Source organism: Macadamia integrifolia, unplaced genomic scaffold, assembly GCF_013358625.1.
Source record: "Macadamia integrifolia cultivar HAES 741 unplaced genomic scaffold, SCU_Mint_v3 scaffold1091, whole genome shotgun sequence".
In the NCBI taxonomy this organism is placed as follows: domain Eukaryota; kingdom Viridiplantae; phylum Streptophyta; class Magnoliopsida; order Proteales; family Proteaceae; genus Macadamia; species Macadamia integrifolia.
In genome coordinates this window covers 295,867-322,323 of record NW_024868083.1, presented here as the reverse complement: position 1 = coordinate 322,323, position 26,457 = coordinate 295,867, and the positions used below count along the sequence as shown (strand labels likewise).

The window sequence follows — 26,457 nt, the reverse complement described above, 5'->3', positions numbered from 1 at the left end:
ATTGATAGACACATAGCGGGATGGACACCAAATATCAGAATGTATCAATGAAAAAGGAGTGGCACTTTTATTTCCAGAAACAAAATAAGTGATTCGAGTTTGTTTGGCCAAAGCACATGTCTCACAAAAAAATTGACTCGAATTACAATTTTTAAAGGAAGGAAAAACTCTAGTTAAAGTTCCCAAAGAGGGATGTCCCAACCGACGATGCCACTACAGTAACTCAGAGATGGGAGGTGACGTGGAAGATGTCTAGAGAGCCTGACCAGAGACCAATGCAGTGTCATCATCAAACAAATATAGACCGCTACGTACCTTACCAGAGCTAATCGTTGCCCCTGTCACAAGATCCTGAAAAACACAATGAGACGGGAAAAAGATGACTTTGCAATTTAGATTGGAAATAAGACTACTAATGGATAAATGGTTAGTGGGAAAAGAAGGAACATCCAATATAGTAGAAAGGGATAAAGAAGGGGTACAACTAACATAGCCCTTTCCCAGAATAGTGGAATAAGTCCTATTAGCCAATTTGACCTTACCATTACCAGGACAAGTAGTGTATTGTGAAAAAAGAGGCAAGCAACATGTTATATGATTAGAAGCCTGAGAGTTTATAATCCAAGGGGTAGAAGGGACAGACATAGTATGGCCACAAAAGGAGATACCTGACCCAGAAGGGGTGGAATGAGCAGAGCTCGCAGTGGCTGGTGCAGGCGAGTCTGGACGTGTCAAGAGGCGCCGGAGGGCAGTAAGCTCATCAGATGATAGTGAGGTTACTGAGGTGCTAAAAGCAGAGTCAGAGTTAGGGCTCTCAGTATAGTTGGTCTACCCAGAAGTACCGGCAAGACCCTTCCCTTGCGCTTTTGTAAATGTATCAGTAGGACGGCCATGAAGCTTCTGGCAGTGCTTCTTGGTGTGACGCTCCTTCCCACAATAATCGCACTTCACTGAAGTCCTGGTAGAGGAGTGATGCAGTTTAGTTTCCTAAATAGGCTTGTTTTATTAGGAATAAGCTTAGGGTTGGGTTCCATACATGTTGGGCCTTTGATCCCATGTGTTTTGAGTGCAATAGACCACTTTTATAGGTCTAAAAGGGGGGCTCTAAGGTTGCATACGGGATTCAGTGATTTGTTTCCTTTTTCTTTAGTTTCCTTTTTAGATGGGGTTATTTAGTTTCTAATTTCAGTACCTAGCTAGTTTCCAATTTTCAGTCATAAGTCAGTTTCTATTTCCAGTTTTAGTAACTAAAGGACTTTCTATTTTGTAAGTTTCTATTTTTAGGTTTAGTAACTAGGTGAGTTTCTAATTTTTTGTTTCCTATTTCAGTTTTTGGAAACTAAAGTTAGTTTCTATTTTATGTAACCCCCCATCATTATTATAAATAAAGGAGAGCTCTCATTAGTAGAGCCACAATTTTATGAACAAAAAAAGATGCTACTGCGTTATCAAAGAAGAAGGGTTTGGTGTTTGATCCAAGCGACACTATGCGGCGAGAAGTCCGAGTGGATCTTCATATTTTCTGGTTTTCTTATTGTTTCTAATCTCATTCAGCCAGCCAGGTAAGTGCTCTAATCTATCTGCAGAATTTCTGGGTTAAGATTCTCTATTTTATCTACCGTTGGCCTAGCTGTTTTGGGAGTTCTGGCCATCCGATGACCTTCTAATTTTGATCGAAGGTTAGTCCTATTCTGAAGGAAGTTCGATCCAATTTTGAGGCTAATCAGACCACTGGTTCTTGCTGAAGTGGACAGTTGCTCAGTTCTGGCCGGTTATGGATTTTGCCCAGATCTGAATTCTGAATTTTGTTTTGTTTAAATCTGTATGGAACTTGACTGTTGCTATTATTCTCCAATGGGTTGGACTTTCAAATCAGTCCTTAGATGTGTTATTAGTTCCTTGATAATACTTTGCTGAAAAATTCAGAAGTTAATGCTAGATTTCAGAACCTACTGTCAGAATCGAGTTCTGATTTGGTTATCTGGTCCTGATATGTTTTGATTCTGATCCTACTTATTCAATTACTCTATTTCTGTTGCTGGAACTTCTAATTGTTGATGCAAACTCTGTTTCCTGAAATTCCTGATTGTGGATCTGCTAATTTTGGTTTCTTCAAGGACTGTTAACTGGTTTAAGTTGGACTGTTGTTGCTGTTTACTATTGGGTGGTTTTGGTTGTTCTTAGTTTAAAAGTTCCTGTAGTCTTGGGTCTGGTTTGTTTGTCAAATCTAGTCCTACATTAAGGAGCCACCAGACTGTGGGGCTGCACTAAGGGACTGAGTGCCAGAAACAAGTGCAGATCTCTCAGTAGGAGTGGCAGCTTGCTGTGGAAGCATAGTGGTACGTCGATTGTCCTCAAGTTGGATCACAACATAGGCTTGATCTAAGGTAGGAAAGGGGTCACGACTCAAAACCTGGGATGGCAACTGATCAAACTCCATATTTTCAGACTGCCAAAAAGTCATAGACCCTGATTTTGTCCTCTCACTTCTGAAACTTGGTGACATCTTCAGCAGTAGGAGTATACTCATAGAAATCCAACTCAATCCATATTGACCGCAACTCATGGTAGTATTGTGACAGAGTGAGCCCTCTCTGCCTCAGATCACAAACCTTCTGGTGAAGTTCAAAGACCTGAGCATCGTTCCCTGCGTGGGAATAGATATCCTGGACAGACTGTCAGATCTTCACAGCAGAGTCAAGGAAGAGATAGCCACGTGAAAGCTGTGGCAACATGGGGTTGACAAGGAAGGCTATAACCAAAGTTGGCACACTCCCACTTGTCAATCTCAGTACCGGTGGTCGGATGCTTCGTGGTTCCAGTGGGGTACCCGTAATAGCCACAGGACGTGATGGAGTTACAGATCGAGTGTGACCACATAAGGTAGTTCTTGCCATCAAGCTTGATAGCATAAGGAGCAAAGGTAGGAAAAGCCGTGGTGTCTCTGCTAATAGAAGCAGATGAGATGGTAGACATAGTTGCTACTTAAAGGGACTGTGCAAATAGAAAACACACTAGCCGGAGATAGAGAAAGTACCAAAATAACTAGAAAAAGCTAGATAACCTAAAAATTCGATAAAGGGTAAAACACTGAGAAAACGATTTTGGGGATAGCTCTAGAAAAGAGACCTCAAATGAAAAAGTGGTTGGTAAATACCACTACCAGGATAAGGGGCACCAATCGCAACAAACATCAAGACAATCGGAGCATTGAGCGGGGAAGAAGCATCCCTACAATGGAAAAAGTGATATCAGGGAGAAAATCCTGAAAAAGTGATGAAAAAGGGTTCTTGGTCTCTCAGATTATTGTAGAAGAGAGTCTGAGAGCCCAGGGGAAGGAAGGATGGATGGAGGCTAGAAACCCTTTTGGTGGTTTAAGAAGTTCCCACCACGAGAGAGAAGCAGATGAAGAGAGGTGGAGGGAGGCGCAGATGAAGGAGGCGCTGGGAGAGAGAAATGAGAAAGAGGCAAAGAGATGGAGAAGAGGGAGCCCTTAGGGTTTCGGATCCTATAGCTCTGATACCATGTTGGATAGGGTAATGACTTGTGTCTTATATGACACTACCCTCTTTATTTATAACAATGGAGAGAAGGTTCTAGAGAATTATAAAAACCATTAAACCCCTTATGGTCCGTTTGGTAACTGACACTTTCCCTAAAACCCATTATTACAGCACACAGATACCGTCGAAATTTCCCATATTTCCACGATATCCCAAGACTCCGATACCAAATACCATGTGACTTTTAAAAGTCGTTGGTTTCGATCAGTATCGACCAACATTCTCACATTTTGACCAAACTGTGAGAATTTTCGACTGGACCAATGGGTTGGCCTTTAGAAAACCTTCTTAAATGGGAAACCAAGTTTTCTTATTTCAAAATTTCAACCCTCTCCCCCTATTTCTTCTTTTTGAAGTGAGAAACTTGGGAAAACACTAAAGATTTTGCCCTTCTGCCATCATCTTCATTCTAAGCTTGGATCTTACACATCCATAGCAGATCTACCTAAGGAAGGGAGCTTGGACCAAAAAGGTAAATCCCATCTTCCCCGAACCTTGTGTTCCATCCTTCGAGAGCACTGATTCATTTGGATATGGTGGTGGGTATGGACAGTATGGTGGATCTTCTACTTCATTTGGACAGGGGGTGGGTCATCTTTTGTTGACAATATCTTTGGGTATCCATCAACCTTGTGTGCCACATCTACATCCTATCGCTATGACTGAGCAATTCCCTAGGCTGGGATACCTAGCTGATGTTGATGCATCTTATAGATGAGTAATGACGGACTACCAAAACATTGGGCTCAAAACATGTCATGGGACTCATATGTGGTGCATTCCGATGAGCGGCTACGACATCTGCAATGGTACGTAGCTTGTGGATTGGAACCTCCTAGACACTTTACATGGAATTGGCTGTTGAGTGTTGATTGTTGAGACTTGAGACTTGAGAGATAACTCACAATTATGTAATATTATTATTTATTTTAGATCCTTTACATTGGTTGTTTTAAACTTTTAATAATGTATTTCACATTTTTAGTTAGTAACTTATATATGTACTTATGTAGTATAGTTTCAGTCAACGACTCAACATACATCAGCAAACTTTGGTCAAGACCACAAGTATGACTTTAGGTGTTTTTTTTCCATGAAACTAATTATGTGAATGAGTTAGAAATGTCTAAAATAAGACTTACAAAAAAAAAAAAAAAAAAAAAAAAAAAAACCAACACATTTTGGTAGTTGAAACCAAAGTTTCCACCCAACCGGAAAAAATTTCGTGGTTTCCTCGAAATTTCCCAAGTTTCAACCGAAATTTAGGTCTTCGCAAGGCTCGAAACCCAATACCTTGAACCTTGTATACTACAACAACAACAACCATAACCTTCTCCCAACTAAATGGGTCGACTATATGGATCCAATAGGGTCTAAAATAGTAATAGAAATAAGAATAAAAAGAAGTAACAAAAAGGTAGTAAAATGAGATAAAATGATGTAAAAGAAGAAAAAGCAGTAGTCAAAGCAGCATCATAGGAACATTCCTTACAAGTGGTCGGCAACATGGGTCCTTGTGCAACTGAAAAAGTGGGTTGTTTTCCATTCGGTGTTAGTGTAGGATCAATCGTATTACGCTATGTGCATCTTCTGTATTCGATGTGTTGGTAGCAATTGATGGTTATTTTGAGAAATTGGAATAATGTATGCCCTTATGTTCAGCCCATAAAATTCAAGTTGCTGACAAGAACTATTGGATGTCATCAGGGGCATGAGTTGACACTGCGTGTCCTCTACAGGTTATTTAGAGAGGCAGAACAAGACCATGACTTCTTCTCTTCAACAACTGCTACTTCAGTATATGAAACATTCCTTCTGACTGTGGTCTGTATGCATAAATATTTTTCTCTAACTTACATATTATTCATTTGTGAGTCTCAAATGTTTCTAATAAGGAGAGAAAATGTAGGCTGAAACACTTCGAGACTCATTTCCTGCCTCAGACAAATCATTAACCAGGTTACTCGGTGAAGTTCCTTATCTGCCAAAGACAGCTTATAAATTTTTAGAGTGTTTGTGCTGTCCTGGAAGCAATGAAAAGGTTGACAAGGAGCTGCAAAGTGGAGATAGAGTTACTCAAGGCCTCAGTGCTGTATGGAGCCTGATTTTATTGAGACCTCCAATTCGAGATACCTGCCTGAAGATTGCTTTGCAGGTTTATCTTTTACTGCTTTTCATTCTTTGTCGTAGATTCCCCTAATCTGGAGTAAAGTGCTTCTTTTATTCATAGAACTAGAGACTAAATGCACTTCTGTTTTACAATTGGGTTTCCTTGAATTAAGCATCAATGTGTTGGAGCGTGTCTTAATTGTGCTATTATTGTGTTATTCAATGTAAATATAAGGTATAATGATTTATTTTTGATGATTTCCTGAAACCTAGATTAACGTGAATTGGAAAGGTATGCTTCCTCCATTTTCCAGATTCTCTTTCTTTTGCGTTTCTTGATGTATAGAATGTGAAGGAATTGAGTATTTAATTCCTCAAACTATTGGGAAGTGGAATCCTTCGTGTTGAGTTTCATGTTTAAATTTGTTGACATGACATAAGAGAAGTTTGGTCTGTTATGTTACTTTCAGTTTGTGACATGCACAAAGCATAAGTTTCCGCTGTAATTTTGCAAATCATAGGGTTCTGTCTGCAATTCAGATGCATAAATAATCACATAAAATAGCCCATTGATGGATGTATTTTTGGCATTATTTTCTCATGGTAGGGATAAAAAATCAGAGGCATTTTTTTATTCACCCCTAAAGAAAAATTTATGGTCACTTTACTTACCCCACCACACCCCCCCACACCCCCACACCCCCCCCCCCCAAAAAAAAAAAAAAAAAATGGAAAGGAGATCAAAGTAATGCTCTAGTAACCAAAGTTTGGGTAGTGTAAAAGTCTTGGCCAATTTTCCCCTGCCCTCCTCCATTCTGGTTGTAGATGATGAAGGCTACTCTTCCAGTCAAGCAGTTCATTTCGACTGGTCACCGCCCCACTGCACCTCTTGTAAGGTGTTTGGCCACCCCTCTGGGAGATGTTCGACTAACCATGCAGCTTCTCCCGAACACCATCACCCCCTTGGTTCTGAACCCCTGCCCACCCCTCAACGGCTGGTGGCTGCAAATCTCCCTTCCCTACAACATGGCCCTTCTGCTGGAAATCCTGAATTTGGTCTTCAAACTTCCATGACCTCCCTCTATCCTCCCCTCTCACCATCGCCACCTCGCACGCTACCATTATTTCTCACCAGTTGCTACCGTAGCCAGGTAAGTATCAATGAACGTTTTACCTCTCCTCAAGGGCATGTGCCTGCTAACCCTATCGGACCGCTGGTCCTTCATCCCCTTGGGACCGATAGTCTCAACCGATTACAAGTCTTGACTATTGTGGATGTCATTACTGACCTTGAGGAGACCTCTGCCACCATCTCTTCCCACACTCTTCTGCTGTCCTCCGCCAGTACTGTTGTCATTGAGTCTCCAGGTCCTTCGTCCGAAGATTTCTCTCGCTGCAGTCAATCGCCATCCTCCCTGTCAGTCATATGGTTGCCATCACCTTCTGCCCCCTTCTGTGCCTTCAATGGCTTCTTCTCCCTTTGTGCCTGCTCCCTCTCTGCAGGTTGCTTCCCCTATCGTATTTGCAAGCGTGGGAGTAGACCCCTTTTTAATCCGTCAATCTTCCCTCACCCGGTGGGGCCCTCTTCTGTCTACATCTCCTTTCTGGATCTCGTCCCGCTAGACTTGATGGTCCAGCCTCTCCGGTTGGCCACCTAATTTCTAACACCATCCTTGTTGGCCCTTTGGCCCATTCTTCACTGCCTAGTTCCACCGGCCCATCTCATGTGGCCTGCCCCCTTTTGGCCCCTATTTTAGCTCATGTATTGGTCCCTCCTATGCCCCTGACGAATGACCATCTCCCTCCCTCCGGTCCCCTCCAGCCTCCTATTGTCCTTCCACCCCCCCCCCCCCCCCCCCCCCCCCCCCCCCCTTATGTTTACCACCGTCATGACACCAGCTCCCCTCCCTATCCAAAGAGACAGCCATTCTAGGACTATTTCTTCCCTAGCAATGAGAAGATTTGGTAAGTTATTAGAGACTATGTCCTTTGTTGTGACATCTTGTTTTGACTTGGTTGAGCCTCTTTGTATTTTGGGCTTTCTTTGTGGTTAGGTCTGACTGCTTCTTGTGGTTAGGCATTTCCCCCTTTTCTTGTGCTGTGGTTGGCTGGGGCTCTTCCCCTTTCCTTTTGCAGGCCCTTGCTTCTCCCTTTGTAAAGGCAGGGCCTTGTAATTTGAATACTCCCCCCTCCCTTTTCTTTCCTTTGGTATTGATTTTGTTGTTCATCCAATATATATAAATATATATATATATATTGCATAGTTGACAAGGCGGTGGAGGGCTGCCTAAGCACTTAGGTGACGAGGCGCCCACCTAGGCCAATTGTTACATTTTAGTTCCCCCTTTCGTAACATTATTTAGTATGATACATATCCTTATATCATAAAAAGATCAACATTAATGAACATAAAGTCATCAATAATCAACGTTAAGCCATATCAAATCATAAAAGATCAACATTAAGTCATATCAAGTCATTTAAAATCAACATTTAGAGAAATGCTATTTTTTCTCTAATAAGTTTGATTGATCAAATGATTTTATTTTTACATGAGACTTTTTATAATAGGTTGAGCACAAAATCAGCTTTCCAACAAATCCAAGATTGCTTAAATGTAATTTACATTGAAGGAGTTATGTTTTGGTCAAACCTTATTGGGTTTGCTTGAATGCTGTTTAAAATTGCCTTGAGTGGAAACAAATTTTTGGGCATTGATACAAGAGAATATTTTACAGTCTTTTTGGTTTTTAATGATGCTCTGTCACAATAAGATTTATGAATTTTTTAGATTTGAGAAAAACCCTAACATTCGAATGTTGAAAATTGCCCCTAAAAATATTAAAAAAAAATAAAAATAATATCATATTTTGTTCTTGAGCTTGGGAGTTGAATTTTTATCATTTTGGAAATTGAATTTTTAACTATTTTTATTAGATTCATTTGGGTGTTGTTTGCTTACTTGTGAATAATATTTTAAGTAAAATGATATCTGGCATAAATAAGTGCCCAACCGGGTTAATCCAACACCTTGCACTACGCCGAAGTCGCCTAGAGTCCAAACAAAAGGCATGGGTGCCAAGGCGGCACCTAGGTGACACCTTGACAACTATTCTCTAGTATAGGTGAGTTTTTAGCCTCTGCAGGAAACTCTTCCAGTATGCACCTGGATGAACAAGTAGGTTTCATCAGTTTCCTGGCCCTCATTATTATATCTCATTTTATCCTGGAAGCTTATTGAAACCAGAGGAACACTATTCTGGATCATTAGCGGGCTTGATTATTTTATGAAAAAATTCACTGGTTTACTCTCCTGATTGTCTGGACTCTGGAGATGGAATATACTTTATTTTAAATGGATGCTTTTTGAATGTTAAAAATGGACTGCTTCATGCAGTGAAAAACTTTGTAGTTGTCCATAGGGATTATTGATATTGAGCATGAACTTCTTATTTGCTGATAAAGTGTGGCTACATGAAAAAGGGCTTCCAGTAGCTCCATGTTCCAGAAGCAAAGCTTCTAGAGCCAAAATAGATATGACAGACTTAGATATACGTCTAACATCACACTATTAAAAGATGTAAATAGAGCATGGCTAGCAAATGGCTTGAAGTGTTCCTCTATCTCTAGCTCTGTTTACTTTTGACTGACAAAGCAGCCTAGGTTTCCTAGCGGTGTAGTCACTAACACTGCAATTTGCACATTTTTTTTTCAACTATGATGATTCTAAGCCCATGTATGCTTTTCCTATGAGAAGAGAAATGGTGAAATAAAAAAGAAAGAGATACCTCAGATCTTAATTTTCTTTCATCTGAAATTAGTGATTTTTTATTTTTATTTTTTATCATTGGATTCCTCTTTAGTAGTATTTTGCATGTCATTTTCGTTTGTGCTTTTGATAGAGTGCAGTTCACCACTTGGAAGAAGTACGGATGAAGGCAATACGTCTGGTAATTTCATAGAAAGCTTTCTGTGAGACATTGAAGTTGGATTTTCACATCTTCTTTGACATTGTTTTTGAGTGCTTCTTGATTTTCAGGTGGCGAACAAGCTTTATCCTCTATCATGTATTGCTCAACAAATAGAAGAGTTTTCCAATGATATGCTGCTCTCGGTAATGAATGGTCCTAATGTTACGGAGGGAGTAGATGCTGATGGATCAATTACTGAAGGGCCAAAGGTATTATTGTTATATTCGATAGGTAACAGTAAAACAATAGTTATTGTTGTTTTTCGTCCTTGAATAATGCAAATATTCTTGTCTGTTTTATCACTTACGTTTTTTAGCTTTACCTTTTCTACCCCAAGGTTCAAAATTTTGTATTTTGACCCTTATTTCGTTCTCTGCCAAAAGCCGAAAAGTTTCGGAAAATTGGGCATAATGGAGGGAAAATTTGGTCCATTTTGACGAACATGAGAGAAATGAGCATTTTTAGGCAGAGACAATCGATTTTTTCCTTTAAAACTCCAGTGAGTTCCTATTTAAGCACGAATACATGTGTTAGATTGGGGGAAAAACACCCAAATGGTAGTTTGGCTTGGGACCCTATGTTTCTAACTTTCTAGTGTATATCATAGCCTACTGTATACTTTTCCTTCTATAACATATTCTACATGTGATTTAGGTCTATAACACAACATTCAAACAAAACAATTGAAGTAAGCATGAGGAATTAAGAACCATACAGTTAGTAACTGTTCAACCATTTCAAAACGATTGCGTTTTTATGTTGTTACTGTGATATTTACAGGATTCTGATTTGGAGAAGCCTGCAAATGAAGTGGCAGTAAGCAATGCCACTAAAGAAGTTGCCTCTGATGGTACATGTTCTTCAGTCTCGGAGGCACAAAGATGCATGTCTCTGTATTTTGCACTTTGTACAAAGGTATTCTTTTAAGTTTTATTTTCAACAAGCTGCAACAAACTGTTTTTTTTTTTTTTTCCGGTCATTGTGGTCTTTCTTACGCTAAAGTTGAGTTGATGTTTTGTTGTACGTTATTAACTTTCTGGTGTAATATTTTCAACAGAAGCACTCACTTTTTCGGCGGATCTTTGTGATATATAAAAGCTTATCAAAGGCTGTAAAACAGGTTGGGTTTGATATGTCCACTCTACCCTATTAGTATTGTATTTAGAAATTATCTTATTACTTTATTTCCATTTTCTTTGCATAGTCCATGTTTAATTCAGTTATATCAGTGCAGGCTGTCCATCGGCATATTCCAATTTTAGTTCGCACCATGGGCTCTTCATCTGAGCTTCTTGGGATCATTTCGGATCCACCAACTGGATGCGAGAATCTTCTAATACAGGTTTTAATAATCACTATTTTCATTTTTTTCATTGTGCCACAGTCAGTATGATAGTAACTCTATATATTATTCTTCTCCTTGAAACAGGTTTTACATACACTGACAGATGGTGCAATTCCTTCACCAGAACTGATCTTGACTGTTAGAAAGTTATATGAGTCGAAACTAAAGGTAGATTATATTTCTTGGTGTTTGAACTAGATCATGAAGGGGTTTTTATAAATATCTGATTTGGCATGCTAGCGCTTTCTTGGTTCTGGTGCACTAGCCGTTATATATGGTCAGCCGTTGCTTTTTTCTTTGTTTGTTTAGTGGTTTCTTTGCTTAGTAAGGCCTTTTCTTGCTTAATGATCCATTTTGTTGGTTATAGGATGCAGAGATTCTCATTCCGATATTACCATCTTTATCAAAAGATGAGGTAATCTTCCATTCATCTTTTCTATTGATACAAGAATGAATTTCATTGCATATTTCAAATTGATTTGACTGCAAACTTATGGCAAAATCCTTAAGTAATCAAGCCTCCATGACCCCTGCCCGGTAAGGAGAAGTGATATGAATTTCTTAGGAGGAGCTAAAAGAGCCAAAGGCTGGCCTAAAATGACTCTAGGAGAAGTGGTGAAGAAAGACATGCATAGCTTAGGACAGGTGACAAGTATGTCTGGAATGAGTTGATTGGCGAAAGAAGATCCATGCAACTGACCCCATTTAGTTGTGATACGGCTGAGTTGAATTGGATTGAGTTAGTTTATGTAGTGTTAAGAGTTTTGCTATTATATTAGTGCTAGTGCAAGGGGTATTTTTGGTATATAATTATACTTTTAAGAGTCTTTTATGTAATACCTAGTAGTAAGGGGTATTCTTGTAAATATTGGATACAATATATTATATAATACATCGTTGTGTTCACAGTTTGCTATTCTGCTGGAACTGTGAGCTTGCTTTCTTCCCTAAAGCCTGCAGTATTGTTATTCTTTATGGTATACTCCTGTCTTTTGTGGCTCAATATAATCTTGGGTAGTTTTTCAGAAAACTTCCATCCATCTGTTCATCTTTGCAAAACCTTGCTCCTTCCCAATTACCCACCTGAACTTACGTTAGATTTTAAATCCATGCTCAACTCTTTTTAAACTGCAACAACTAACTGCTGAGTCCCCAGATTGACTTATGTTTGTAATGGATGCACTCATTAAGCTAATAACAACTCACCAAATGCAAGGGTTTTGGTCCATGTACATTTTTACTTCTCACTTGATAAGAACTCTAATGGAAATAAATGCATCAATTTTTGTATTCTGGTTAGAAGCAGTTTTTGGCACAGTTTTAAGAGTCTGTTGCTTATCATTGAATTCTTCAAGTGTAGCACAATACTACTGTTACTAGCCATTTCATACATACTGGACAATATTGCTGCTAACTGTTTTCTCCAACAAACTGTAAACTCTGTTAGGTTTAATTTATTGTTGTTGTACTATAGAAAATATCTTCATTTAATCATGAGTTCCTATGCTTCCTTCTCACCAACACTCCATGTATGCCACACTAAAGTCATACTCTCTTTGTTGGTTGTCATTAATCAGGCTTAGTTTTGGGATACATAGGTAGGTGGCTGTTCTAAAAACAATGATCCTTTTGTTACAAATCACCCTGACCCTTTTTTTCTCATTTTATGCTTTTCTTTTCAATAGAATTCTCCTTTTCTCTTCTTCTTTACAGCTTTGCTTGTATGATTTACAATCTGGTTTTGTTAGGTCTTGTCAATTTTCCCTGAGCTTATTAATCTTCCACCAGATAAATTCCAGGCAGTGCTTGCTCGTATGCTCCAGGTACCTTTGTTATTGAAGTTGTTTCCTTTTATAAAGCCTTTTCTTTGATTGTAAATGATATGTTACCTTTGTTATTGAAGTTGTTTCCTTTTATAAAGTCTTCTCTTTGATTGTAAATGATATTTTCATGGAAGTGTTTTTTTTTTTTTCACTTAATGAATTGCCTTTTTCATTTTCTTAATTTGTCTAAAAAGGGATAGAAAAGTGCATTAGAGCTTATTAAAGTTTTTTGAGAGGATTGGTTAGCTGTTTAGTGTTCTCTTTCCTTTTTTGTTTGAATGTATTCTTTTTAATTAGTGTTGCCAAAGTTTTCCTTACCTTGATTGACATCCTTTTCAGTCTCCCATATGTGCTTTCAGACTTAGATCCCCTTCAGTGTCTGCACAATCACTCGGCATTGATGCCATCATTTAGTCTTCATAGTTAGTGACTAAAAGAACCCAAGTCCATTTTTATTTATTTTGGCTCCTCTAGACACTGTATTTTTGCTCACCTTGGTCAATTGTTCCTTTGTCCTTCAGGGCCTTCAGCAGTTCAGCCTAATTAGAAGACCCCTTTTTGGTGCCATTGTTTACTTTAATTTTCTTGAACCCATCATCTAATGGAACCTTCTTTTCTTCTTTTTTTCTCCCCTTAAGTAACAAATTCCCTCTTGAACCTTGATTTATTTTATCATCCATTTTGGCTACTTCTAGGTTTCTTTTAGTCACACTTAATTGGTGAACTTCACTTTTACTTATTATCCTGTCATTCATATGAAACAACATTTGAATATGAAATTAATTAATGATGGCAACTTTATTTCTCATGTAGTTCATATTCTCTATCCTTATGAAAGTGCATTAGTTCTCAGTTTACCTTATGGCTCATAACGGAATATAATGGTTGTAATCTTTGTTTTTCCATCTCACAGTATGCAACCTACATCATATATGACCTTTGTTGGGAATTTAATCTTTAGCTTAAATAAAAGAGATTCCTTAGTTTCTTGTCCTAGTAGACTGATAGACTGGAATCAGCAAATGATATAAGACTGGTATCAGCAAATCTTGAGGGTCAAGTGCATTGTTTTAAAAACTAGATTGGACGTTGAACCAAAATAGACCCTGGTTACGGCTTTTACAGGTTCTGATGAGAAAATAATTCAATACAGGAGAAAAGAGTGGACTAAATAGGGTGGTCCAATTTTGGATTCCGTGACTGAACAAAAATCCACATTTTCTCTTTCATTTCAATAGAAAAGAGAAGGTACATTTTTAGGCATTGTTGAGATAATGTACACTATACAGTACAATCAATCAAAAGAACTCAACTTAATACAATCAGAAAAAGGTTCAGTAGTAAACCCAAATGAAAAGGGAATATTTCCATTGAATCTATTTAGCGTTTTCCAGTTCAACCACGAGTTTGGTCTTGTCTTAAAAGCTGTGGTTAAGTGTGTTCTAAGAAAAGATCATTTTGGAGTATCAGATTTTTGCCAAATTCATCACAGATTGATTGCAGGAGCAATGCTTCAGATTTCTCAAATACAGTGGCAGATCAGGCCTAAGTAAGGTGCCTAAGTAAGGTCTGTGATGGGACTGATTGCCAAATTTGATTGAATTTTTAAAACAGATTTCATAGCCCTGTCATATTTTCCCGTTCTTTTTTCTTTTGTGTTTTTTTTTTTTTTTTTTGGGTGCAAATCATATTTTCCTATTCAAATCCGAGCAATTTGGTTGAAACGTGAAGTAAATTTTAATTATTATATATACTAAGTTTTGAGTTAAGCAGTTTGTAAATTTATATATATATATATATATTTGTTTCATTTCCCTTCTCTTCACTTTGCAGGGTTCATCTCATTTTGGTCCAGCCCTTACACCTGCTGAAGTGTTGATAGCTATCCATGGGATAGACCCTGAGAGAGATGGAATACCTTTAAAGAAGGCATGTGTTTTGAATAACCATACCCCACCCCCAAAAATAATCTTCTCCTAGTAGCAAAACTTAGTAGATGCTGTTCTATTTACAGGTCACAGATGCATGCAATGCTTGTTTTGAGCAACGCCAAGTATTCACCCAACAAGTAATAGCAAAGGTCTTGAATCAATTAGTACGTATCTTTGAGAACCTGTCAGCTTCTCTTCCAAGGATATCTGTTGTAATTTAATTTGTCACTGAAAAATGATCCAATCTCCCTTACAGGTTGAGCAGATTCCTCTTCCTTTGTTATTCATGCGAACAGTCTTACAAGCAATTGGTGCTTTTCCAGCCTTGGTGAGTTCTTAAACAAATATTTTTCAACATCGTCTATTTTTTCCCCTGTTTTCTGAGTTGATTCCAAAGATATAGCAAAAAATGCTAAAGAAAAAAAGAGAGCAAATGTTGTTAAAATAGGTCACTTTTTTTTTTTTTAAGTGAAGAAAATGACACTTAAAAATTTAATTTAATATTATAAAGGCTTATGCCTCACACATCAATTATTAATATTTAACTATAAGATACGAATTGGTCCCACAATTTGTGTATATATTGTCATTATTTTGGTCCCTTTCCTCCTCTCTCTCTTTCTTCTTCTTCTTCTTTTTTTTTTTTTTTTTTCTTGCCTTCTTGGAAATGTAAAAATGTTTTCCTGTATTTTTGACAATCTTGTTCAAATTCTAAGACTTTTTAAACACACTGTAGTGAACCAAAAAAAAAAAAATCATTTCCGTTTTAACTAGGGGTGTCAACGGTCCGGGTCGGTGCGGTTTCGGTCCGGTTCCACCGGTTTCGGTGTGAGTTTGGAAGTGACCGAAACCGACCCAATAAGGATTTATCGGTTTCGGTCCGGTGTCGGTTCCGGTGCGGTTTGGGTTCGGGTTGGTACCGGTTTGGATTTATTAGGTTGATTTCGGTTTGGATCGGTTTTTTAAACCGGTATGAAGCCATTAGGAAACAACCAAATGATGAATTGTTGAACTTCGATTTCTTAAATCGATTTGTAACCGGGTTGGTTTTGATTTTTGGTCTAGTTTGAATTCGATTTTCCATACAAATGTATACAAAACTATTCAAATTTTAATTTTTTTAATGAATTTTGGAGTGTTTCGGTTTCTTACCGGTTTGGTTTCGGTTTCGGTCCGGGTTTTGAGCCGGTTTCGGTTTGGTTTCGGGTTCATCCGGTTTTCGGTGCGGTTCGGTTTGGTTTTGGGGTTACAATACTTGAAACCGAACCGAACCAATAAGGCTTCGGTTCGGTTCGGTCCGGGTTGTTATCGGTTCGGTCCGGCCGGTTTTACCGGTTCGGTTTAGGAATTGACACCCCTAGTTTTAACTATGCCAGGACATGCTCATATAAATATTTTAGCAAAGAAAATAAATTTTCCTCCCCACATAGCCTTTTCTCATCTAGTGGCACATTCAGTTACGGTGTCAAAACCTAGACCGAACTGAAGAACCTGACCGAAACTGATATGAGCTTATTGGATCATGTTTCAGGTTGAGGTTTTGTGAGACCAAAACCAAATCGGACCACATTGAAACTGGTACCAAAACTCATCAAAAAAGTATATGTTTCCTAACTTTTTCTTTTTCCAAGTTTTGAACCGAACTTTAAAAAAGGGACCAAAATTGACCAACCCAAAATTCATCAAAAAAAAAAAAAAAAAGAACCAGGGAGCTATAACCCCCCTTACTGCAAGGCGCAACACTTATCTGTGTCAAATACCATTCAAGTAAATGGTAACCCAAGCATTTGTTATTTCATTTACTTTAGATATTGTTCATAAATAAGCAAATACCCCTTCTATTTGAATCCAATACAAATAGTTTAAAAATCAAACTCCACGAGGATAAAAAGTCAACCTTCTGGTCCAAGAACAAAAATTGGATATTTTGTTGTAGGGGCAATTTTCAACTTTCAAATGCTTGGGCTTTTTTCAACTCTGAAAATTTCATAAATCTTATCATGGTAAAACATTGCTGAAAACCGAAAGTACGGTGAAACAATCTTTTGTTTTGATGTCCATGAAATCATTTTCATTTAAGCAATTGTAACAATATTTGTGCACTTTAAAATAAATTTGACCGAACCGAAAATTTTCATTATGACTTAGATTCTAGTAATCTTAGACTTGTTGGAAAGCTGGTTTTGTGCTCTACCTGATACAAAGGTCTCATGTAAAAATAAAATCATTTGACCAGCCAAGCTTATTAAAGAACTAGAACATTTCTCGAAATGTTGATTTCTTATTATACAAGGTATTAATGTTAGAAAAGAGGGAAAGGAAAAAACAACACTTGGGCGCCTTGTCGCCGAAGCTCTTTGGCACCCCTCCATTGCCTTTGGTCTCCTTGCCTCCTTGATAACTATGGCTGCATTTCGATGCTTGGTACCCAGAGAGACCCTTGAGAAGCCAACTGCTGCTTTAATAGCCATTGGAATCTTTAACTACCTTTTTGAAGCGAGAAACTTGAATTTTCAAGTAAACCTTTGCTTATGGAACTCCTCTTTCCTTCTTTCTCTTCTCCTCTTTTGCATAAAACCTCTCGGTTTACACAAATGCACAACTAGTAGTCTTCTAACTTTGAATGAAGCAATATGTCATGTGTTGGTATGGTCTCCTCTCTCTAAGCAGTGATCCATCATCTCAGTCCATCACTAGGCCCTGAGATGGAAATCATTCACCAGAGCAAGGGAAGGGTTACCTTGGTCTCGTTGGATTTCAGGAAGGAATGCTACTCACAAATATCATGCAAGCCAAATTTTGTATTCACTCTCATGTGAGTGCTGTTTACCCCGAGTGGTGACCGGGTCAGTTGGGACAGGCCAAGTTACTTGTCTTGCCATTGGGTGAGGAAATGAAAGTCAGCTTGACCAACCCTCGCTTGACCCACTGACCTATGATTGGTGAGTTTTGAAATATTTTATCCCGTTTGATGAAACCGCAAATCATCATCTTTTTCTGACTATTCCTTGTACGTGGAACTCTTTTCAGGCAAATAAAGAATCATTCAACATGTAGTGAACTGCCAGAATGGTAGGTGGAGTAGATTTAAGATAGAAACCTTTAGCTTCTCCTTTTCCTTCATTTCTTCTCCTTTTTAGGGCTTTTTACCTCCTCAAACAAATGGAGTGAATGTGAATCCCAAAATATATAGGAAAACCCCAACTCTGGTAAAGAGATGCACATGCCCTCCATCCTCGACATCGAAAGGGCCCAAGTCAACATCGTCATACTGTTGATTATTCTCCATCGACATTGAACCATCAGAGCAAATGGCAAGCAAAATCTTGTAGCTGTTGAGCCTCTCAGTCAATCATCTATTATCCCTGCTTCCTTCGATGTCAATGCTCTGTCGACATTTCTCCTTCAACATTGAGCCAACAGTTGAAAGTGTCGAAAAGAATCTTCTGAATGTCGATACATCAGTTGCCATTTTACCTTCACACAACATTGACAGACTGTCGATTCTGATGACTCTACATTGGACAAGCTTCTTTAGGTCAATCTTGGGCAATTGCTTCTGATCAACCATACTAGCCTATCTCTTATCAACCCATCACTGACGGCTTCAACAGACACTGTTGACGACAATGACAAACCTTAGCTCAACATTGAGTTCCCAAAAAAGGCAGGACATAGGGAATCTACATTAAGTAAAGATTGTAATAGGTCAGCTAGAATTGTCTTGTTTCTGCCTTTTTCAATATTCTCTTTCTTGTTCTTACAAGGGATTTTCACTCTGCTGTTTTTCTTCTCCATCTTGCTCCTTTTCTCTTTCAAGTGTATTTTATTACAAGAACTATTAATTGACATATTCAATTGAGCTCCTTCTTGCTTCTTATAGAAGTTGGCATTGGTTGCATCTTCATGCCAGCATTTTTTACTTATGATTGACTTGAATGTTATAGGTAGACTTCATAATGGAGATCCTCTCTCGTCTTGTGAACAAACAGGTGATTTTTATTTGATTTTACTGGTATTTCACAAGTAGGTTTGTCCACATGCAATAACTTTTTACATGATTGTTGCAGATATGGAAATACCCCAAATTATGGGTAGGATTCTTGAAGTGCACTGCCCTGACAAAGCCTCAGTCTTTCAGTGTTTTGCTTCAGGTTCGTTCTAAATGGTACTCTGCAATTTGAATTTGATGGTTTTAATATTTTTGGTGCATTTGATGCCAGTAATTTGGACCAGATGCCATCGATTAGTCATATTGTGTTAGTTACCTGTTGAACTCTTATTTTCCTTAGCTAAATGTGTATGCCATGGTAATTTTAAAAGCAATATATGACATGTATCATGCATAATCACTAAAATGAAGAACACCGTACTGAGTGAAAAGTGTATTCACTTGAAATTGTTCAAAAGGATGAGGTTTCTTATGTGTAGTAATAGTCTATTGTCGATTTTCCAAGAAATTTTAGAATCCGTGAACAATAGTCTATGCAATGTTCTAGTTTATTTTACCTAAATCTACTCAAACATAGCAAAAAAAGAAGTCAAACAAAAATTGTTTGATCTTGCCATCCAGCTTTTTATACAAAATGATAGTATTAGAACATTGAAAAGGGATGTCAGTAACTGGATCAATTTCTGATCTTTTATACTGATATTGTGGATGTAGATCACTTGTAAATTTGTGCCACATGCTCACAGGGCCAGGATCACATCAAACTTAATTGCTTGATTTTGCCATCCAGCTGAAGTTGAAGTGTTTCCTGGGAGAGAGAGAGAGAGAGAGAGAGAGAGAGATCTGACTACCTTCTTTCAAAAGAAGAGATCAAAATTCAATCCGGTAAGGCAATCTTTAAGACTGAGACTGAAGTGACCACTCACCCATCTGATGAATTCCAGGAAAAGGAGGCTTGTTCGACCAGAGATCAAAGCTGGTCGAAAGAGGTCACTGATTGCCTGGAGTGGCAGGCATGATTAGATCGGAACCAGTCCTACTTTTTGTCAATTACCCCAAAAATGGATAGGCAGTCAACAGTAAGTGCAGTTGTGTTTCAAATTTTGGAAACTTGAGTGTTGCTAGCAGAAGAACAAGCTTTGTTTTGAAAGTGAAATGGGTTCTGTAGATACATATCTCAAGTAAAGTCTCATATATTGATACTGGCCAATACTGATACGTATTGGCTGATACGCACTGATAGTTTAAACCATGATCTACACTGAAGATTTGGTGCATTTGAGCTAGATTTCTTGAAGATTCACAATTTGTGGTACACCATTTTTCCTTAAAGTTATTTTTTTGCAAAAAATGAATAAATATATTGTGGTTTGGCTTCAATTTTTTTTTATGTTATAAATTATAGGCCGATCTACAACTTCATGGAATCGGATTTAATTTTCTATTTTTAAATTATTATTATTATTATTAGTTTAAAATTTTGATTTTCTTGCAACAAAATTCTGAAAAGAAATAGGGTTAATACTTGGTGGTTGACTGTTCAGTTATGGAGTTATAGTTGTAACACTTGTATGTATATGGTGTACTTGTAGTTGTAAGTTGTAGCATGTTGACACTTAGTAATATTAAATGATTTTTCTCAATTTGTAAATTGCAAGGACATATTTTAGCCATTTTCATTTATGTTTATATGTTATAGTACAAAATTATGTGTAGTGTAAGCTATATTTGAGAACTATTAGGCCAAGATATGCCGAACACTGCCAACCTAGGGCACGAAACCTGCCTAAGATTTTGATCTTTAACATCTTAAAAGTTTGATTGTGTTTAGGGATGCTTTATTAGGGTGTCCATGAAGTTTTGGGCCAAAATATGGCTTTGGACCACTGAAATGGCCATATGATACCAACCACCAAAATGTGCAAAGTTTCAAATGAAATTTGTTGGTTACATGAAATATTTCTGTTTCAACTAAGTTCAAAATTGACTTCTTGAACCTTGGTTGAGACAAGACAACAGGGGAATGTAGAGTAGCAGGAATTCTCGGAGTTTTTGAGATGCAGAGGAAGATGTTCTCTGCATATAGCTGGTCCCATTGGAGTCGCAAACTTGACAGAAAATAACCTGGATACCTTATTTTTAGTCTGCAGGTCGTACTTTTTCATTCTTAGGGAAGATTGGTGACGTAGATCAAGCTTTTAAAACAGGGTCAAAGTGGTTCAATGCTGGCCCCAAAATTTGGGCCGAACTTCCAGCATATCAAGCAGCAGACTCCAGGCTGCTTTCCCAGCTTGTGTGGACCTTCCTTCCGTCTTGGGCAGCTAGAGTGTCGAGTGAGATTTGTTTTCATCCTTTCTACCTTGGTCAGCAACTTCTAGAAAGTCTCTTGGACAGCTGTAGGGTCCTTGAAGGAACCCTATTGATTACAGTTTTGGCTTCGTTTTTGTCTCTTATTTCTGCCTTGGTCAACAAGTTACAATGGACAAGCAAAGGATCGATTGGGAGAATCAGAAGTAGTTATTTGTTTGTTTCTTTCTTGTTTTATTTCTTCCTGTCACAACTAAGTTGCAATTAGGAAATTTTTAGATAAGAATAGTTTGCTTTTTCATATTAGTTTCCTTTTTCTTTGCTTTCTATTTTGTAAAGGCTTGCGAGCCTATTTAAGAGATCGATCCCAGCTCTTTGGGATATAGTTTTGAGTTAATCAAATTGAAGTTTTTCTTCATGGCTGAGAGTCTCAGTTGAGGGGTGAGGTGAGATGCCTGAACTTTGAGAGGGTGAGAGGCCTAATCCATCTATCTTCTTCTTCCCCCTTCTCATCTTTCCATCAATTTCCTTTCTTTTCCTTCCTTTCTTTCCATTAGTTCCTGAGTGTCTATTTAAAGACCAGATCATCCTCTTATTCTTCTGTGATCTGGGAACCAAATATGTAGCCTGTGATTAGTTTTTCTGAATGGATTTCTGGGAAGCAATTGACCACATATATTTTCAAGACCTTGCAGCGTCTGTAGGCTACCTTTGGAGGGCTTAACAGGAACCCTAAGAGGCCCCTTCAATCCTGTTTTCCTAGTCGTCAGAGGTCAGCTACCCTGGTTTCTTGAAAGTTTCCTTTTTTGGACCTAAATGAAGAACCTGTGGATTTCAGTTACCAGCCATCATTCCAGGCCCTAATTTTGGAGGTTATCCAGGGACATCGTAAACAGCCTTCGACCAAGGAATCAGCCCTTCCTGAGGCCTGCCTTGTGAGTTCCAGAATTTCTATTTGTTTGCCCTAAAAATTCCCAGAATTCAAGTATAGTCAACCTGTCCCTGTTTCAGCCTACTGTGGGAATTAATCCGAGGTTATCAGGACTTACTTATGTGTGTTACTTAAGTTCTAGTTTCTGTCTTTATATGTTGGGTTTATTGGTCACCTATTTGCTGGTTGTTTATACCCTTACTGCCTTAACCGATTTCCACCGTTGGAGGATAATTATCTGCTGTTTTGGGATATGTCGATACCCTTTTATCAGTCCTTGGGGTGGGGTGTTGGAGTTATTGAAGGTCCTATTTGGAATTGAATCACTTGTGGTTTTATCTTACATTGATTGGAGGTAGGGTAGATCCCTAGTTAATTACTAGCTGGTACCTCCTCAGGCCTAAACATATGGAAGCTTGTTCTACTTACTGGATTGACTAGATCTTTGGACTCTTCTGTGAATTTATCATTTCAGTAGAGACTATGGTCAGCAATTCATTGGCAGATGAGTTGACAAGGAACATAGCAAATGATTGAGAGTTCATGTATTCAGGTTCACAAGTGGGCTTGGAATTTGTAGTCGCTCTTTGTTTTGAATGTAATTATTATCAATTGTACCATGAGGCAAGGCCTGTTCTATCGGGTTTCCCATCAATAATATACTTGTTAATCCTGGGGAACCTGATCACAACATCATTAAAATTATAAAAAAAAGAAGGAGATTAGTAAAAAATAATAATATTTAGGGAAAAGTACTTGGACACCACCTGTGCTATGTGGCCAGATTGCTTGAGACACCAAAAGTTTGAAAATGTTAGTTGAAGCCCCATGAAACCTGATGGTGTTAGCTGCTATTAGTGATTGAATGGAAAAGACCATTTTACCCTATGAGTTATTCAACTGAAACCTGTGAAGTTAAAATGACCAACTTACCTTTTGAATTTGTTAACTTACAGCGACAACCATAGTTTTCAAGGCATCAAATCGATCCAAGGGGGTCGAGGGGTGGCTAATCGATTTGGCGATGAATCACCCATTATGGCGTTGCCATGGCGGTCAAATCGCCCATGTGTCATTTTTTATTTTCTCTATTTTCTAAAGTTATTTAGTATGCTACTTTTTTATTTCCCCTATTCTCTAAAGTTATTTAGCATGCTACAAGCCCATAATATATACCCTATAACATATAAAATCAACATTAAGCAACATCAAATCATCAAAAATCAACATAGCCCTATCAAAATCACCCTGCATTTTACAAAAAATTGACCGCCTAGTGAATCAGACGTGACCTGACTTCCATGGCGGTGTCATGGCGATGCCTATCAGCCAATGGTGACCGCCATTTGTGAGTCACGTAAATCGTAGCACTGCCATGAACTTTTTTCGCAAAGACGCCAAATCGCCGCCTAGGCGACGCCATGACAACTATGGCAACAACAACAATAACAAGTCAACAACATCCAAAACCTTATCCCAACTTAATGGGTCGGCTACATGGAGATTCCAAGCAAGGACGAACACAAGGATCCATGCAAAAAGATTGGTGGGTTATGGTTAATTATAATAAGTGCCTGTTGTCTACCTGACGCACCACTACAGGTTAGGCACATGCTTATATTGACAGACTATAATAATGTACCGGCTATCTACCTAACGTACCATATAGATTGGTCAAGCCAAAGCGTCCTACATGCATTATGTCCACCACCAAGACAATTAATCACCCAACCTACTTTTATGAAAGGAGGAATGAGATAGCACTCCCCGGCAGCCATGACATATCACCGACGTGACATAGCATGAGTCCATTGCACTGCCCTTGCCTCCTCTGCCAAGTTTGCCGTTGAGAAATCCCTTGCTGACGCTTCTTCAACCTTCTTCAATCTCTCTCCTTCCTTCCCACAGTTCCGTCGAGAACCTTAATCCTTCATTTTTCCTTGTATCAAGAGTTGGAACCTGCAATTTATCTTTCTCTCCATCCAAACACCCATCTCTACCAGCCATGGCCGAAGCTTAATCTCTGGCCAAACCCTAGTGGCCACCGCTCTTCATCTCTTTTTCTAACCCTAACCAGTAACCATGGCCGCATCCTTTCTTCTCCTTTCTTTTTCTCTTCTTTCTCTAACCTGTAGCCCCAATACCCATGGCCGCAAATGTTCCTCAATCTCATCATTTACAACTCATCGGAATCCCAGCCACAGAGAGTTTTAACTAATTGATACAACAAATACATAGAAGCCAACCAACTCCTCCGAGGTCAACCTCCTTACCCGCCGAGATCAACAATCACATATCTGCCCCTTCTTCCTAAACTCTATAGCCTCTCCATCTGTGCCAAAGTATCCAACTCTGCTAAGTCCTATCCCTCTTTGAGGACGCGGAACATACCTTCCAAACCCACCTAGCCCCAAATTCCAACACAATCGGAAATTTTCACTGATTCACTTGCTCTCTCCTTTGTGAAAAAATTCCTAAACTCATTCAAAAAACAACTTAAAAATAATATTCATTTGGTTTCGGATGGATTTTGGGTTGAGGATCGTTACCATGCGATGAGCCCAATTAATCTACATCTGGAAAGAATCACCACCAGATTATTTAAGAAAAACTTCATAGTTGGTAGAAGATTACTACAAACACTCCACCATGACTGCCTGGTATGCATCTCTACCTATTTAATTTTTTTTTTCCCCATTTTAGTCAATGCCAACTTGGCAGATCTGGCTGTGTTATCACTGATGAGCATGGATAAGCCGCTTTGGGACTTTCATGGGTAAGGACATAAAGGGTTGCGTATTGAGAATCCATCATGCTTTGGGGGATGGAATCTCCTTGATGTCTCTGTTCATTGCTTGTTTCCGGAAATCTGATCGGCTTGATGAGAGGGCTACAATCCCTAATTCTTCTTCTTCTTCATCGATTTCGAATAGAGGATGAAGTGATTGGAATTGGTGGGAGATTGAGGTGGATTTTGAGGATGTGGTTGAGATTGGTGATGGCTGCGTAGTTTACTTTGGTTTATGAGACAAAGGTCATGCTTAGGAGGCTTTGGGTGAAAGATGAGAAGACAGCCATAAGCAGAGTTGAAGGAGTGGAGCTATGGCTGCATAGTAGGAACCCGCCATGGCCGCAAATCTTCCTTCATTTCTGTGCTTAAGCTTTTTCCTTCCAGTGGAGGGTCGTTCAACGCTGAAAGAGGTCCCTCCCTTGTTTTGGAGAAAGGGTTAAAGGGTCATTTCACTACCCTTAAAGGGTTGTTTGGGCATTTAGGAGTTTCCCAACCCATGACATCATCACTTAATGATGACTGACTGACGGACAGGAGCTAGTTGTAATAAATCTTAAATGCAAGGGTGGTTCAAGTAAACTTTTCAAACTTTTGGGGTGTTAAGCAATTGGGCCATAGTACAGGGGGTGTCGAGTAATTTTCCCTAATATTTGTTATTCAATCAATGCTCACTCGAAGCTATATTATCCTACTTCTTAGGCTTGTCAATGCATCTTGCAAGGTGAATGGACCTTCTCTTGTTATTTAGCTGGTGCGTGTGTGAGTTGGATGATTCTAGAAGTGTTGCTTTTACAAAACTAAACGGGAAATCAGTGGTGGTTGCAAAGAAATGTGGAAATAACATGTGTGGGTCTTTCCTTTTTCATTTCTATACACTAATTTTCCAAAGTGAACAAGAGATATGGCAGTGTGTCAATCAGTGCAAGCTTCCCCTTCTGTATAAAGCAATCTGCACTACTATAGTAACAGTTGTACTTGATATGAGAAGCTTGTGATGAGAAATTGTCCATTGTATTCAGTGACTAAGTTCGTTGGGTTGACTATGTCAAAGTAGGTATAGTTATACATTGAACAAGGGTTGGGATTTTTAAGTAAGAGATTTTCTTATCGACACCCCTCAAGGTGTCAATTAATTTATAAACTGAACTTTTTTTGCCCTTTTGTTATGACAATTTTTTTTTCCAGTGAGGCTAATAGTGTCATTTTATATGCTTACTCAAAAAATGTGAATGACAATGATACCTTTGATAATGACATAATGATGTCTCTTTCAACTTTTTGAACGAATTTTTATATCCCTATGTTAAAAACCTTTTGAGAATAAGACAAGAGGCAATTAAAAGGTGTCAAATTATAAATGCACCTATAGAGGTGTCATTCAGACACTCCCTTTAAGTATTACTAACTGTTTATCCTTAGAGAATATATGGAAATTAATGGTTCTTGATTAACCAATAAAGCACACGAAATCATTCTTGCTAAACTAGTAAAGCACATGAACTAAATCTGGTGATCGCGAAAGAGATGATGCTATGCAGACCAGTTTGAAGAACAGCAGGTGGTGCCTCACAAATGCTTGATGCTGTTATTGGCTTATTGCCACAGTTTCAATGGCACTCCAAAAACTAATGGATGAAAAAATAAAATGTATTCACCTTGTGAGATCTGACCATTCATACCATGGGAGGTCATTACTTCCTGCAGTTTTATGTGTTCGTCTTTTTTTTTTTTTTT

At 38.5% G+C, this 26,457-nt stretch overlaps 1 protein-coding gene and 1 long non-coding RNA gene across 2 annotated transcripts in view; both read left to right on the top strand.

The window, feature by feature from the left end:
- Positions 1–4,726: 4,726 nt before the first annotated feature.
- LOC122062711 (symplekin-like) overlaps positions 4,727–26,457 on the top strand; it is a 24,193-nt gene continuing 2,462 nt past the window's right edge. Inside the window, exons 1-15 of the mRNA XM_042626358.1 lie at positions 4,727–5,387; positions 5,473–5,718; positions 9,575–9,622; positions 9,712–9,852; positions 10,424–10,558; positions 10,701–10,763; positions 10,878–10,985; positions 11,073–11,156; positions 11,356–11,403; positions 12,737–12,811; positions 14,645–14,740; positions 14,826–14,906; positions 14,999–15,070; positions 18,690–18,734; positions 18,813–18,896. Coding sequence (XP_042482292.1) covers positions 5,181–5,387; positions 5,473–5,718; positions 9,575–9,622; positions 9,712–9,852; positions 10,424–10,558; positions 10,701–10,763; positions 10,878–10,985; positions 11,073–11,156; positions 11,356–11,403; positions 12,737–12,811; positions 14,645–14,740; positions 14,826–14,906; positions 14,999–15,070; positions 18,690–18,734; positions 18,813–18,896 — 1,533 coding nt within the window. The 5' untranslated portion in view covers positions 4,727–5,180. The remainder of the gene's footprint in view (positions 5,388–5,472; positions 5,719–9,574; positions 9,623–9,711; positions 9,853–10,423; positions 10,559–10,700; positions 10,764–10,877; positions 10,986–11,072; positions 11,157–11,355; positions 11,404–12,736; positions 12,812–14,644; positions 14,741–14,825; positions 14,907–14,998; positions 15,071–18,689; positions 18,735–18,812; positions 18,897–26,457) is intronic.
- LOC122062714 lies at positions 16,702–18,669 on the top strand. Its single transcript, XR_006135069.1, has 3 exons — positions 16,702–17,684; positions 17,773–17,814; positions 17,936–18,669. It is a non-coding gene; the product is annotated as an uncharacterized LOC122062714 (long non-coding RNA).